Source organism: Enoplosus armatus, chromosome 15 (assembly GCF_043641665.1).
Source record: "Enoplosus armatus isolate fEnoArm2 chromosome 15, fEnoArm2.hap1, whole genome shotgun sequence".
In the NCBI taxonomy this organism is placed as follows: Eukaryota; Metazoa; Chordata; class Actinopteri; order Centrarchiformes; family Enoplosidae; genus Enoplosus; species Enoplosus armatus.
Genome location: NC_092194.1, coordinates 6,484,081 through 6,499,972, shown reverse-complemented (window position 1 = coordinate 6,499,972; position 15,892 = coordinate 6,484,081). Strand labels below are relative to the sequence as shown.

The 15,892-nt window shown below is 41.7% G+C and overlaps 2 protein-coding genes across 4 annotated transcripts; both read left to right on the top strand.

Moving 5' to 3' along the window:
• tdh2 (L-threonine dehydrogenase 2) lies at positions 1–4,670 on the top strand. The gene is made up of 8 exons (XM_070919979.1): positions 1–251; positions 854–896; positions 982–1,052; positions 1,219–1,368; positions 1,461–1,633; positions 1,743–1,833; positions 1,919–2,188; positions 3,756–4,670. Exons 1-8 carry the CDS (start codon positions 59–61, stop codon positions 3,899–3,901), a joined length of 1,137 nt encoding a protein of 378 aa, XP_070776080.1. The 5' UTR covers positions 1–58; the 3' UTR covers positions 3,902–4,670.
• A 481-nt stretch (positions 4,671–5,151) lies between these two features.
• srrm1 (serine/arginine repetitive matrix 1) lies at positions 5,152–15,449 on the top strand. 3 transcript variants are annotated; one of them, XM_070920534.1, is made up of 17 exons: positions 5,152–5,258; positions 6,274–6,363; positions 6,621–6,743; positions 9,084–9,254; positions 9,594–9,694; positions 9,794–10,018; positions 10,359–10,544; positions 10,669–10,788; positions 10,993–11,198; positions 11,399–11,479; positions 12,149–12,235; positions 12,444–12,579; positions 12,705–12,791; positions 12,889–13,341; positions 13,472–13,658; positions 14,246–14,419; positions 14,592–15,449. In XM_070920534.1, the coding sequence occupies exons 1-17, from the start codon at positions 5,238–5,240 to the stop codon at positions 14,700–14,702; spliced, it is 2,559 nt and encodes an 852-aa protein (XP_070776635.1). In that variant the 5' UTR covers positions 5,152–5,237; the 3' UTR covers positions 14,703–15,449. The 3 variants fall into 3 exon arrangements, with proteins under 3 accessions (XP_070776635.1, XP_070776636.1, XP_070776637.1); XM_070920535.1 differs by having other exon boundaries at positions 14,246–14,424; XM_070920536.1 differs by lacking the exons at positions 5,152–5,258; positions 6,274–6,363; positions 6,621–6,743 and adding an exon at positions 6,996–7,113.
• Positions 15,450–15,892: the final 443 nt, after the last annotated feature.

Here is a 15,892-nt window from a genome sequence, read left to right as displayed (position 1 = left end):
TGTCACCAGTAGGGTCTGGTCAAGTTCAGTTTAACTTTTCCAAGGACTGCTACTGGACATGCAGCTGGCTGTGCGGGGGTGTGTGCCCACTGCGGCTGTGCTGGGCCTGTTTTGCCGAGGTTGTCTCAGCAAGGCACGGAGTTTGCCTGGTCGCAGCTTCAGCTGTTTGCCCAGACAGATGAGCAGGTGGAACAACCAGGAGACCTGCAGCCCCCTACCTCCTCAGGAAAACCCCCGGGTCCTCATCACAGGTAATAATACATTTTTCTTCTGTCATGAGCTCATAAGCTTCTTCCTCCTGACGTTTATTTATTCAGGGAAAGATGGACTTTTCCACAGCCACCCAAACACTGAGCCGATGAAGCTGCCATTGTTTTCTACCACTTTCACTATGCAGCAGCTGTTTTGTACTGTTGGCCACAGAGCAGTCACAATAGGGGTTGAGTGCCCTGCGGAAGGGTGCCTCTTAAGGGAGTTACTCAGACCATTTCCAAGCAGATTCTGTGTTTAAACCAAATAAAATGCAATGGTGTTCTTAGGGAAGATTCATATTGTGGCATCAATGGCATGAGTGGAATACTACAGACGCATGTGCTGCCCTTTTTTTTTTGGCTTTTCGAGTTGTTTTCACAGGACCCCATTTTCACTCATCACAATAGGGTGCGTACAGACAGTGCTGGTGACATAAAAGAGCCAATGAGTGACTGCGGGGAGAATAATAGCCTGCTATCACTTTTTGTCCCAGGATAAAGCTTTGGAAGAAACAAAAAGCCAAAGCGCAGTGCACCAAAAACATACTCCAAACATCGTCTTGTTTTCTCTGGGCAGATAAAATATTTGTCTCTGTATGCAGGTGGTCTTGGGCAGTTAGGTGTGGGACTCGCGCAGATACTGAGGTGAGACATGTAGAAATTCCTGAGACATTAAAGTTGGTCCAAATGTTGGAGATTTGAATGTCATGACATCTATGTTAATGTCTAGGAAACAGTATGGAACCGAGAATGTAATCCTGTCAGACATTAAGAAGCCTCCACCTCATGTTTTCAGCAGTGGTATGCAAAACCAAATTCAAGTCTTTTTTACTTTGTGTGTTCAGTTTTACTCCCACAATTTACTTTCCTCTCCAATTTACACTTAACCGAATGTACAGCTTGTTTTCCTGCTGTTTAAATCACTAGTTTTCTTTTAACTTATTTCTCTTCTCTTTTTTCCCATTAGGCCCATTTGTATACGCTGATGTGTTGGACTACAAACTTCTCCGAGAACTGATTGTAAATAATCGTATCACTTGGCTGGTCCACTACAGCGCTCTGCTTAGTGCAGTGGGCGAGGCTAATGTGGCTTTGGCACGCAAGATCAACATCACAGGTCTGCTGACTACACACACCATTTACATGTAGCACATTTTTTGGGATTGTTGTGTTCAAACTCAACACTTTGGTGTTCTGCTGTCCGTCTAGGCCTTCATAATGTGCTGGACTTGGCCCTAGAGAACTGCCTGCGCCTCTTTGTCCCCAGCACCATTGGAGCGTTTGGTCCCTCTTCTCCACGTGACCCGGCCCCTGACCTCTGTGTCCAAAGACCCCGAACCATCTACGGCGTGTCCAAAGTGCATGGAGAGCTGATGGGGGAGGTGGGTCAATCTTAAAGCACACACATACACATGCACATAGTATTTGGATACATATACTTGAAACATAGATTTTGTGACATCTCAATATTCTTTGTGCCTTCCTCTTTAGTATCTCCATCATAAATATGGTCTGGACTTCCGCTGCCTACGTTACCCAGGTGTGATATCAGTCAACACACCACCTGGAGGAGGAACAACAGGTATTGCATCACTCGACATCTGCATAGAATCAGTACAATCAGCTGGATGTTACCGTCTAAGCACTCCGGACCTCTGTCTTCGCAGACTACGCAGTTCAGATCTTCCACGATGCTCTCAGCACAGGTCACCACGAGTGCTACCTGCGTCCCGACACCCGCCTTCCCATGATGCATATCTCTGACTGCCACCGCGCCACAGTAGAGTTCATGCAGGCTCCAGAGTGTCAGCTGTCCCTGCGTACCTACAACATCGCCGCCATGAGCTTCACTCCGGAAGAAGTGGCCCAAGAAATCCGCAAGCATCTCCCTCACCTCAAGGTCACCTACAACCCTGACTCTGTCCGCCAGACCATCGGTACGGCTTAACACACGTGGTACACACACCTACATACACACATCTTTAAAATGTTTTAAGTAAAGAAAATGTACTGATTGGCAAAATGTGGGTCTAGCTGACATGACACAAATCTGCATTCAAAGAGTATATTGATAGAGGCTAATAAACAATGGGTCCAGTTTTTATTAAATTCCATTCTCTCATGTAAGTTCCATGAGAAAAACTGCCACATTACCGATGATTTGCCCACTTGCTTAAGGAGAGATATGTCATTCACGTCATGACAGATGACATGTTAAAGTGTGTGACGTTTTAAGAAAAAAGCTAAATCTGTTTTTTTGGGTGTCAAGTTTTTACTTGAGTTTGGATTTTTTGGTTGTCATATGAAGTACTTTTGCATAGTCAGTGTATTACCACAAGAGTACCGGAATGGGATCCAAGCAATGCACTGCTGTGGACGGGGGCAGCAACAAAACATATTTTGGCCACCTAAAAAAAAAAACAATAGTTTTAAGTGTAAGCTATATTTAGAATATTTTCACTGCTTAACCTTGCCGTTAGACAGCCCTTTCCTTTAGCACTAAATCTTGTCAACCGTGGAACTCCTGTATTCTTACGCATGCCGTCGTGCACTGTAATATGCAACAGATCAGCTGTTTATGGAAGATAAATAAATGGAAATAAAAATGAGCGAGCCAGGCAAAATGTCGTTCATTATGGAGACCTTTATGAACCAGAGTATACAGAAGAAGAACATTTGCAGATGGAGACTGAACAGGCTGAAAGAGAGAGAGGAGAAAGATGGAAGATAGAGCCCACGCTACATTGCAGATGTGTAAACTGTGAGCCCATGCCCACAGCTACTGCTGCCATGAGTGGAACTCTTTCTCACATGCAGTCTGCATCACCAACCATCCAGAGTTCATGTTTTCTTACAGTAAAATAAATAGTACATGCTAGTCAAAGACAGTTAACAGTTAAAAAAAAGTTAATGTAGGCCTAGTTTAAAAGAGTTTTAAGATGAGGTAATGCAAATGTCACTCAATCATGCAGGCACAAATAAACACATGAAACAGTTTATTAGTTAATTTCATCAAATGTAGTAATAATAGAAATAAAACAGTAGTTTCTAAAACATTTTTTCTCCTGACAGATACCATCCCTGGGGTGGTTAGTATGATCCACCAGCGTTGCCTCTTTTTCCATAGGAAGCAATAACAACCAGCGATTACATGTACTGGACAGGGAGTGATGGCAATCCAATGTTTAGGAGTAGTTTACCATATGCTCTTCTTCATGCCAATTTTCAACAACACACATGCAAAGAATGTGCAACAGCGGCCTCTGCGGTCACAGATTTCAAACACCTGTACTCTTGCCTGCTTCTCCAAACTAAGGGCATGACAACTGCCATCTACTGTAGGTAATACACTGACTATGGATAAGTACCTCATACAACCCCACTTCAAAAAATCTGAGCCAACCTTTTATCTTGTTTTACTTTTAAATTATTAGTGGGATTGATATCTTAAATTAACACTGATGCCATGGAAGTAATGTGGTCATCTCGCTGGTATCTTTGCAGCAGACAGCTGGCCTGTGAGGTTTGATGACTCCAACGCCAGGAGAGATTGGGGCTGGGCACCAGCCTTCGGGCTTGAGGAGCTGGTGTCAGACATGCTGCGCTCCATTCGAGACAAGAGGACAAACGAGGGTTTGCCAGTCAGCTAGCGAAACCTGCTCCACAAAGACTGACGAATGCCCTACCCCTGACTTTTCTTCTGCCTGCATTTACCAACAGTACACTTCCTTTCCCTTCACTTTCACAAGTTGTCAACCAGTATCCTCCGTTACTCTGTGCCAGGGACTGTTTGTAAAGTAGGAATTCTCAGTCAGAACCTCTCAATATACAGTGGACGGTGAGACGTCTTACGCATGCACTCAAACACAAACATTTCAGTCTTTTTCAGGGAATCATATACTGTCAAACCTTCTCTTCATCTTTGTTGTTTTTAATTGTTATCATGGTATAATCATCACTTTACACATGGGTATGTTGCCTCAGATGGAACAGAAAAATATTTATTTCCGAAGCTTTAGAGATTTCCAAATGTCATGTTAATCGCACCCATGGACACAACAGTCTGTTACAATGTCTATTAAAATGTCTAATACAATAAGGACCAGTTGCACATTTAGAGTAACAAATCTGTTGTACACTTTGATTCCAGGATCATCTGGAATGGCTGGCTCAGTTAACCCTGGACTGTAATGACTCATCATGTATTCTGGCTGTTTTAAAAGGCAGTCTTTTATGCTGTGGCATCTAACAGGAAGTCCTTATTTTACTTTTTTTGCCAGCAGTGTGATTTTGGTTATGAATGAGTACCAATAACAAATGAAGCCTTATTTACTGTAGATTACTTTTGAAAACAATGTATAAAAAATGCAGTGTACTTTGAACCAGACCTTGAATTAAAAAAATGTCACTTACCAAACAGCAGTGATTCATGTAAATTATTGAACTTAATTTAGTCTACATGTAGAATATAGAGTCATTTTTAAGCTAAATATTGTACTTTTTACTCCACAACATTCATTTCATCACCATAAATACTAGTTACTTTGCAAATTCAGATTTTACATACAAAACACACAATCAACAAATTAATGACTAATAAATATGATGCATTATTATAGATTCAACTACCTAGCAGTTTATGTGCACACATGAATGCATCAATAATTATAAATCTATGATATAAGCTATAAAATACTATAACACTCAGAAATAAGGCATTTTTTTACATTACATTTAGTACACGCACATACATGCTGATGATACTAGTGCAACTAAAGTCACAAAAAATGTTGCAGAACTTTTCACTGTTTTATTTTATTCATAAAGAGGTCAGGATGTATCCCTCTCCTCCTCGCCATTACAGTAGCTGTAGTGCTTGTTGCTTCCTGAAGAGGCGCACCCGTCATCCGGTTCGGCACTTAAAATTTCACCGGAGCCTCACACGTCTTTCTCATCAGCGCCTGTTAATATCAAATTTCTCCGATAATGGACGCGGGATTCTTCCGCGTAAGATATTTAAACTTATTTCTAACTTTTATGTGTCTTGCTGTTAAGTTGCATGGATATGTATTTTCGTTGTTTAGAACAGTATTCTATATGCATTTAGGAGGAGGGCCATACAGTCACAAACGGCACGGTTAGGGCTTCGTCTATCAACTGATGACAAACAATCTTGGTTTTCTACATGAGTCGTCTTTCAACTGGGCCATTTCCAGAGTTTACACGTCTTTACAACATGAATGTTTGTTCATATATGTGTAACGCTATGTTGCTTACACACCATAGCATTTCCATTAATGTGCAGATAGACTCGTTTGCAGGAAATAGACGAACCAACCTATCTAACGTTAGCTAGCTGCTGCTAATTTGTTAGCTTTGGCTAAAAATGGCGTCAGGGTGGTTCATCGTTTCTGTCTCCGTGAGGTAATCACGACCACCTCTACGCGAACTTTAGCTAGCATAAGTACACCTAGATATGTATAGAATAACAACACTAATGGGATATTATGTCCATGTCAGCGCTGTTGTCGGCCAAGATAGCTTCCAGACTGTGGCTAATATTAGCTGTTTGTTTCCCTTGGAGGATTAAGCAGGCTAACGCTAGCTTATCTGTATCAATGTCATATCTGACTCAGTTTGACGGTTTAAATTCAACATGGTGCTGTGGCCACGTGAACAAACGTTAACTAATATTTAAGTGTTTAACGTAACGTCAACGTTAGCATATGTAAGTTACCACAGTGTTTGCTAGCTTTACTTTGACTCCGTGTTTTGGTTTCTATGTCAGCATTAGCAGTGTGTAAACTAATACGTAAACTCTTAACGTAACGTCACATGTTAGCACAAGTAGCATGTTTGCTAACTTAACTTTGATGCAATATTTTAGTTTCGATATCAGTAATTCGTGCTGTGAGGCTTACGTTACGCTGGCCAAATACCAAGGAAGTTGTTTCCAGCATACGTTGACATTAAACAAGTTTCATTAAACAAGCTAGAATTTGATTGTTTTTTTTTTCTGTAGGGTACAAGTGCGGAGCAAGACAACCGTTTCAGCAACAAGCAGAAGAAACTGCTGAAGCAGCTGAAATTTGCAGAATGTCTGGACAAGAAGGTATACAATCGTCCACATTTACAATATTTTTCAACTGTGTTAGTACTAATATCTGTTTAAAATAAATTGTTTCCTTTAAAAAGTGTAATGCCTGGATACATTTGTGACGTGCCAGTCATTGTTGTCTGTGGGAATTCATTTCTGATTGCACTAAACTATGAAACACACAGCTCCCTGTGGACACTCTCGCCTCAGGTAATTTCATCATTGGCTGTCTTCACTAACTGGGTGCCATTGGTTGCTTGTTTCACCCTTAGGTGGACATGACCAAAGTGAACCTGGAAGTCATCAAACCTTGGATTACGCAGCGAGTGACAGAGATTCTGGGGTTCGAGGATGACGTCGTCATAGAGTTCATATTTAACCAGCTTGAGGAGAAGGTAATGTCTTTTAATTATGTTTGTTTTTTGTTTTTTCAAGACTGTCATAAATTTGAGGGCATTGCTTATTCAGTAAGACGGGATATAAGCAAATAATTACACATCCTAGTCAAATTGAAATTGAATGGGTAAAGTAACAATTGGTGTAAAACTGATTTATAATGACATAACCATGTTTTGCTGTTATGTGACAAAGTGCCTTTATTCAGCAGTCTTCTAATATTGATGTGATTTATGATTTAAAAGGCCTGAACCAATATGGATGTTATACCTTGCATCAGAAGTATAGCACCAACACCTAATTAGCTCTCTCCTGAGCCCAAAGTCACTGAGCCCAACTCTCCCTTCATGATGCAGTGTTTGGTTTGAGGTGAGTTATATGCAGGGATCACCAATATCATGTCAGTGAAAGACACACCTGAACAATGCCATAATCATATTCTCCGTAGGTAGTTGCAGTGCATTATTAAACTGCCTAAAAATAACTTGACTTGTAGGCTGAAAACGGGGAAGTTAAACAATTTGCCACAGCCTATTGTTAAGAGTAATGGATTTCCTTTTTTACATTCTTTAAAGAGTAACTTTAACACCAAGCTGAAAAGTATTCTTACTGACCTCTGACAGGAAGTTTCAAGTCTTTTGTATCTCTGTTGGGTGTGGTCATAAGTGTATTCGGTTGCACTTGTTACCACACCTTACAGTGATGTGAGGGTGTCATGAAGACATCCCAGGTGTATCTCTACATCACTGTAGCAAGTTGAGAGAACTTCAACCACGGGAGGTCAGCAAAAACAAGATTTTCAGCAGATTTTGAGTTATTCTGTAGTAAGTCTATTAAACTTCTGACCCCACGCAGCATCTCAGTTATGTGTGATCAGATGTGCAACGGATTTGAAATGTTCAACCTTAAGAAACAATACTTTTCAGCTTGGTATTAAGTTACTCAATCAGAAATATCATTGAAATATCTGTAGTGGTCATGTTTTTGACCTTAACAAAATCCCTCTTTCCAGTAGAACTGTAATGTTGAGCCCCACTGATGTTATGTATTTAATTTCTGAAGGCTAAATTGTGCATGCTCTTCATCCCATAGGCTATTGGCTACGTTATGCAAATAGACTCATCATGTCCAAGAGTTTTCTTTTTTTTATCATACTGTGTACCCCACTGATATGTCAAACCACTTGGGATGTCTGAGTAATGGGTAATTTCCATTGCACAGGCTTACTTTTGGAAATAGAAAAAAAGCTTTATGCGGGTAAACAACCCAAGTAATTTACACACAGTATCCATCATTAGACTGTTAGTGGGATCCCATCCCATAGTATACTTAGATGCAAGTTTTGGCATTTATGCGTATAATCCTCGTTAATGAGTTTCATTCTCCTAAGATGCTAAAAACCACATCTGTATTTATGGTATATGTGACAGCATTATTGCACTTTTTAAACATATTTTTTTTAATCTTTTCATTTGATTTTTTGCTTGCCATAGCTTTTGGGGGGTGGGGCAGACTGTTAAAGCTAAGTTTAAAGGGTACTGTTGCATAATGGTAAGAAAGGGTAATTGAATTGAGATTACGGTATCTCACAATAATTCTATCAGTTGTTGAAATAAAACTCCTTTTTTGTGTAACTGTGTACTCATTATTGCTTGTTCGTCTCTTGCAATTTAGATAAATGATATAACATTAAGCTCAAGGTGGTTGAGTCTCAAGCAGTAGGGAGGCGGAAGCAAGCCAAGGGAGCTCCGTGCCCACTGATCCCACGGGACTCACTGAAGACACCGGAACTGTACTTGCAGTGTTGGGTTTTAATGCACTCTGTATTGTGGCTATTTGTTTAACTCCTGAAGTGTAGACTGGGGAGACCGGAGAACAAGGGGTGGGTAGGGACACAGAAATGTAAAGTAGTGGGGATAACACTGAGGAAATCAAATAATGACAATGTTTTTTGTGTTATGGGATTTTTTTGATAGATTGTATATCTGGGAAATAATCAGAAATGGGTATAACAGCAGTATTGCATGCAGTTTTGATATCACTAGATATGTCTCCCCTCAGCTAGCTCGCATTCTCAGTTTGATGAGTTTGTGAGTACGATTTTTAAATCAGTCACTTTTATTTTGATAGGTTATTGAGTCAAGTATTGGACCCAGGTATGTTAAATATTCTAGTCAGTGTCTTACATGTTATGAGTATGGTTAACTACATAGTCGCAGGTATAGTTTAGAAGGTAGGCAGTCCCAATTGTGGGAACCTACCTCCCCCTGATATTTTGCCTTCCGTTATTTCAATGGCCATATGGTCTTTTCTCTCCCCCCTTCGTGTGTGTGTTACAGCACCCGGATAGCAAGATGATGCAGATCAACCTGACAGGCTTCCTGAATGGGAAGAATGCCCGGGAGTTCATGAGGGATCTGTGGCCCCTGCTGCTGAGTGCCCAGGAGAACATTGCTGGCATCCCCTCTGCTTTTCTGGAACAGAAGAAAGAGGAAATTAAACAGAGACAGGTGAGCTTCTCCCTGAGGTAAACTTGGATAAAATGTCTCTGTTGGCTATAGGTGTGGTTGCTTGACAGTAGGTAGGAAGTTCTAGTCGCCCAAGCAGAAAAAGACTGGTGTTAATATATCTGACAATGTCTTGGGCAGAAAGAGCGTACACAATTTCTCAATCACCCTTTAGTTCTCACCGGGGTGAATAATATGTCCTATAAGAATCATATACAGAGAAAATAATATTGAAATACTGTATTTCACACCCCAGATGACAGTATATGAACATTGCAGGATGGAACATATATTGTTGGGGATATTGATGTGTTTGTTCCCCCATTGTTGCAATTCTGGTAGATTGAACAGGAGAAACTAGCTTCTCTGAAGAAGGTCGATGAGGATAAGAAGGAAAAGGACAAGGACATCAGAGAGAGGGCCCAGTCAAAGAGCCCAAGGAGGTAAGAAAAAAAATGTCTTCAGTATTGAGATCAGTGGACAGAAGTTGGATTTGTGTATTTATCACAGAACATGCAAACAAATTCCTCTTCTCTGTCTAGGCGGAAGACAAGGTCACCGTCACCGCGGCGAAGGTCGCCAGTGAAGCGGGAAAGGAAACGTAGTGCCTCACGCTCCCCAAGACGCAAACCCAGTCCAGTTGGTGGCAGTTCACCCCCTCCACCCCTGATGCAGTTGCCCGCGAAACCTTTGGAGCAGCCTGCGGAGCCAGATGCATCAGGAAGAGCCATGCCAGAACCAGTCATCCAAGAAACTTCTTCCACCTGGTTTGTGGAATACTTCTCTTGCTTTAAATTTTACATTTTGTCTTTGGATCAAAGTTAGTAGTTATTTGCTCCTTAAGTTAGTTTTAGTTTTGAATCCACAGGATTTTAATGTTTTTAGTTTTTTTGTATCGCATGTCAGTTATATTTGAGTCCAAATGTTTTCCATGTTAGTCCTTTCACTCAGGGTTAATTTAGGGGCATCAATTTGTGTAGCAGTCATGATCAAAAACAAAAATATTGATCCATAATTGTTTTACTGTAGTTTGGAAACAGGTAGTGTAGTTTTGTTTTTAGATAATAAAAAAAGAGAATAACCTGAAGGGCTTTCTCTGGCCTGTAGTGACACAGTTGTGGAGGTGGTGAAGGCAGACTCAGTGATAGAAGTCAAAGAACCTTCACCAGAGAAGATTCAGAAGAAAGAAGAAAGGCCCAGGTCCCGGGAAAGGGAGAAGGACAGCAGGAGGGAAAGACCTCACCACCGTTCTCGTTCTCATTCCCGCTCTCGTCGGCGTCGCTCCCGTTCTAGGTAATTTCTGACATTCGTGATGTTAAGTCATTATGGTGTCTTCTTCAAAAGTCTAACGTCAAAGTTCTTAAACGTGGAAAAAAGTTTCAAGTTTTCTAAATTCTCCCTCTCTACCATGTTTCAGGTCGTACTCCCCTCGTAGAAGACAGAGTCCCAGGAGGAGAATGTCTCCTCGTCGGAGGAGCCCCCCCAGACGTGGCCCCCCCAGCTCCAGACACAGACATAGACGCTCCCCTGTTCGCAGGTCAGTGACAGCAACCAAATGGTTAAAGGAACAATGGTTAAGACTTACTGGCTTAGTTCCTCTATGCCTTATTTTTATTACTCTAGTGTTTTACTGGCCACCCTAGAGTTGTACACAGTCGATCCTGGCCATACAGAAGATGTGGGACAAGCTTTTTCCTTTGATAAGAAACTCTTAATGTTCATGTGTTTGTGTGTCCTGCAGGAGGCGCTCTCGCTCTGCTTCATCCTCTGGCAGCAGCTCCTCCGGCTCTCGCTCACCTAAAAAAGCAATGAAAAGAATATCTAGCACACCACCCCGAAAACAGATCCATCATCCTGACACCTCCATTAGTCCTGCAGGGAAGGACAGACGATCACCATCTCCACGGACCAGAAGGGGCAGGGGCTCTTCATCACCTGCCAGATCTGGTATGATCTTTGTCTCATACTGACAACCACACTTTCAGCTCGATGGCTCATTCCGTGAAATTAGATTTCACTATTTAAAATGTTCCTAATTCCTTTTGCAAATGAGGTGCAATTAAAGTGTGTGTGGTTTCAAAACTACGCTGTTATTTCAAGAGCTATAATAAAGTAAGTAAGTAAGTTCTTGGTGCCTCGTTTTTCAGGTTTAAAGAGAAAACAAGGAGGAAGGGGTGATTCACCATCTGATAATGCCAAGCCCAGACCTTCTGAAGGCTCTGAGTCAGGTAAGTGTTGAATTCTGTCTGTTTAAAGAACTATAATGACCTTTCATGGATTACAAACTGTGATGACCAGTCGTATGGAGTTCTCAGCCACTTCCACTTGTCAGAAATGGACACTTTGACCAGTCAGTTTGCCCTGGTTTTCAGCAGGAAGGGGCATGACGGCGGTTGGCGGAGTCATTGCCAGTTAACTTGCCATACGTGGTGTATAAAATATGTCCCATTACAAAAAAAATTCAGGTTACGATGGAAAGTATTATTTGTGAAAATGCACTGAAAGTTAAGATTGCTAAGCTAATGGTAGAAGTATGGTCTACCTGTGCAGAAAAGACATTTCCAAGACATTTGGCTTAGTACCAGGTTTTTTTGGGAAAAATATTTTTTGAGACAGTAGCAAATGGAGATTGTTTATAGTTCCGATTGATCCGAGATAGGGTATCGTTACAGAGGGAACAAAAACCTTATGAACATGAACATGACTTTACACTAAAAAAAGGGACAATAGTAGTATAAATATATGGTAAAAACACACAACGCCATATTGAAACTTAATGAAAAGTCAAGCCACAGGGATATACATCTTTTTTTCTCTATTACCTGCAACTTTTCCATGGCAGTCTGTTTCACTGGTTTTGCTAACACTGATGGGACACTCAATGCTCTACATTTCAGAGGAGGATAAAAATGAGAAAGGGGCAACAGCAGATTCGGTGCAGCAGCGACGTCAGTATCGCAGGCAGAATCGACAGTCGTCTTCAGGTTATAAGCGTTTTTATCCCCGTTCTGTCCTCCCCTATACCCAACTCCTCTCTCTTTAACCAAGTCTCTGTCCATGTCATCTTGCACTCATCGTCTCATGGGCTTTTGAAGCTGTGCCCTAACCCCAACCTTGGTGTGTTTTCCTTACCGCATACAGAAAAGGCTGCAATAAAACAGTTGTTGATGTCCTCTGTTGGTTTGGTTTCAGATACAGGGTCTTCCTCCTCAGAAGACGAAGGGCCCAAGAGGGCAACAGCAGGGCCAGGTGCCAAAAATGGTGAAGTCAGGAGGAGACGTAGCCGTACACCCTCCCCACGGAGGCGACACAGGGATCTCTCCCCGAGGTCAGACACTTGGCACAGTACTTGCACTTTTTATCGGAATGATTTAACTTGATGTTTGGCAAAAATACAAAATGACCATGTTCTGCGTTGTTCATATGTTTTTTGTTTTTTTTTGTACACCCCAGGAAAAGACGTTCTCCATCTCCTGCACGCAGACGTCGCTCTCCTTCTCCCCCACGACGTCGCAGATCTCCCTCTCCTCCTAGACGAAGGTATAGGCATGTTCATTTTATCTCTGGTGTGTCATTTGAATATTAATCACTGACTATGCAAAAATGTTTTTTGACAATTGAATTTGGTCCTTCCCAGGTCTCCTTCCCCACCTCCCCGTCGTCGTTCTCCTTCCCCCAGACGATATTCTCCCCCTATCCAACGTCGCTACAGCCCCTCACCTTTGCCTCCACAGAAGAGGAGGATGTCTAGCTCTCCCACAAAGCGCTCTTCTCCAGGGGCCAAGCGACGCCCCTCCAGGTCCCCCAAACGCAGAGGTTCTCCTGCTCAAAGGAGACGCACGCCTCCAACCTCCTCATCTCCACCCAGGCACAGGAGGAGCCCCATGTTGCCTTCTGTCAGGCCAAGCAGGGACACGCGCTCTCCTGTTGCAGCAGCCAGCCGCACTGTTAGGGGTTCCACCAGTCCTCAGGGACGTTTTGAAACCTTCAGTACATCTCCATCTAACCAGCGGAGACAGCAGTCCCCCTCACACAGTGGCAAACCCATTCGCAGAGTGTCCCGTACCCCAGAGCCACGCAACAACCAGAGGTAATTAAGGCAGTCGGCATTAATCTCCATTATGATTATGTCAGAATAATGTCATTTTTTTTGTGCACTATAATTTGATTTTGTACATGTCCCGTCCCCCTTTTCAATGTCACCATTTTCTTTTCCAAAGACCATCTCTGAGTCCCCAGCCTTTGAGGAGAGCACCCTCCAGATCCCGATCTGTTTCCCCTCAACCAGCAGCTCTGAAACGTCCAGCCCCTGCATCTGCTTCCCCCTCGCCATCTCGCTCAGCCAGTGCGTCTCCACCGCCAGCCAAGAAGGCCAGCAGTGGTTCCGGCAGCCAATCCCCAAGCAAGGTTTGACATTTCAGTTTATTGAGTAATATGGTCTAAGATTGGCTGCATATGTGCAGGTTCATAACTTGAGTCTTGAATGTTGAGTATTTTTTGCACATGCAAGATTGCCACAAAAAAAAGCCCATTGGGTCGTTATACGAACTGTCACATGCCTTTGTGACAAATGTATTTTTGTCCAGTGTCCTCTAACAGGTGGCAGTTTAAATTAGGTCTTGGTTTAGGGATGAGGTTGCATTCAGATACCTTTCATTTGTGTAAGCCAGAAATGCTATATTTTTATTATGTTTTTATTATTATTATTATTGGCCAACATCATCTTGTCATCTATCACCTCAAAAAGTCCTTCAATAATTATATACAGATATACAGTATTGTGAGCTTTCCTTTGAAGATTAAAGATGCAACATCATCCCATCTCTATCATACTTTTAATGACCTTGAATACTGAGAATCCTTAAATGCAATCTGAACCCTATTGTGGCATAATCCCTCCATGGCACAGTGATGCTTTGAACATCACTCGTGATGTCGTACTAAAGCACTTTAGTAGCACAATGTTGTCCTCATAAAAACCTGTTTTGTTGCAGAATTCTGATGTTGATGGCAGTGGAAAGAAAAAGAAAAAGAAGAAGGAAAAGAAACACAAGAAAGAGAAGAAACACAAGAAGCACAAGAAGCACAAGAAGGAGAAGAGTGGTGTCACTGCGACTGGAGACGGACAAGAAAACCAGGGTGTGGAGGAAGATGGAGAGTCAAGAAAGGCAAAGTCTGTTTCTGTGATCTTAGCTTCAAAGGCCTTCTGCTTTCTGCTAAACAGGGAACATATTAATAGTGGATGTTATTTTGTTGTTTGCCATGCACCAGCATACTGTATTTGTGTCCAGAAGGCTACATTTAGAGACATATAATTCATGCTTCTTTTATTTCTCTCAGGAATCAGACAGTGAAGTAGACGACAGCTTGGACGACCTGGAGAAGCACCTAAGAGAGAAAGCCCTGCGCTCCATGAGAAAGGCCCAGTTGTCTCCATCACAGATGTCCTGAAAACAAAAAAAAAGGGGGGGCTTTCTCACTTTTGAATTTTCCACTCACTCTTGATGTTTGTCATCAACCTGGTTCAGCTTTAGAATGTACAAATTGTTAAATCTTGAGTCTTTTTTGTTTTCTTTTTACTGGTTTGGTACATTCTGAAGGGTGTGTTTCATTAAGAGCTTGATTAGTCAGTTAGTGTATTATCTAAACTGTAAAGAAGCTTGTGATGTCCCTAATTTTAAATCAAGTCGAGCAGGGAAACGGTTTAAGCTCAGAGGTTTGAATTGGGCAGGTTTAAAATACTTTCCTCAACCTACAGTAGATTCCATTGAGAAATGATTGCATGTGCAGTGATTGTCTCTGATGTGCATGAACCACTGACCTTTATGGAGTGTAGAGAAAAACCAACATACAGTAACCTACTGTTGCTATTGCCTTTTTATTAGTGGAAACAGTTGCACAGCTGTGTGCACTGTTAGAGGCTGTAACAGAATGTCTTGTCCCATATTGTAACTGAATAGAGGTGTTTGGCATTGTTTAACCTGCTGTTTTTTTCTGACTTTGAAATGGTCTTGTTTTAAGACAAACAATCTGATGTGATACATGCTTTTAATTTTTCCAAATGGATTGATAATGCAAATCTTATGTTGACACCTTTGCACCATGCTAATCTCTGTGGGACTGCTATATGATTTGTACTTAGTAACCCTGGCTCTTGTCATCTTGTCATCCTTTCAGAATTAAAACCTTTTTATAGGACGTGTGCTTTCCTAAGATTTTGTCATTTGTGTTTTGGGTGGGATCTGTAAAAACATGGACTGTAACTTGGGTGAATGAAGAAAAAGAAATGAACACAAAAAGCAGTTATTGGGTTTGCATGTAGACAATTCTAGGTCTACATCTGGTGGAGTTGGGTGTGTAATACCTGTGTCTGGGTGTGTATGAGGCCTAATTAAAATGAGACATGACACCCACAAAGTCAAAACCTACCACACACAACATGCTGTAAATCAATAAAAACTTTTTCCATTCTGTCACACTAGCATTAGCTAATTATGAAAGTGAAATTTTCCATCCTAGATTTGCTTCTGTATTCTTTTTTCTTAAATTGAGTGGCATTGTTAGTGAGTAACATGGACAAGCAGACAAAACACAATGCACTGTATATAAGCAAACAAGACGAACAGTAGGACAAAAACAAA

Bases quoted from the DNA above. Each gene is read 5' to 3' on its own strand.
- tdh2 (XM_070919979.1), top strand. From the start codon at position 59: ATGCAGCTGGCTGTGCGGGGGTGTGTGCCCACTGCGGCTGTGCTGGGC. The intron at 897-981 runs GTGAGACATGTA...GTTAATGTCTAG, and splicing joins GGACTCGCGCAGATACTGAG to GAAACAGTATGGAACCGAGA. The intron at 1,369-1,460 runs GTCTGCTGACTA...CTGTCCGTCTAG, and splicing joins ACGCAAGATCAACATCACAG to GCCTTCATAATGTGCTGGAC.
- srrm1 (XM_070920534.1), top strand. From the start codon at position 5,238: ATGGACGCGGGATTCTTCCGC. The intron at 11,199-11,398 runs GTATGATCTTTG...CTCGTTTTTCAG, and splicing joins TTCATCACCTGCCAGATCTG to GTTTAAAGAGAAAACAAGGA. The intron at 12,236-12,443 runs GTTATAAGCGTT...GTTTGGTTTCAG, and splicing joins GAATCGACAGTCGTCTTCAG to ATACAGGGTCTTCCTCCTCA.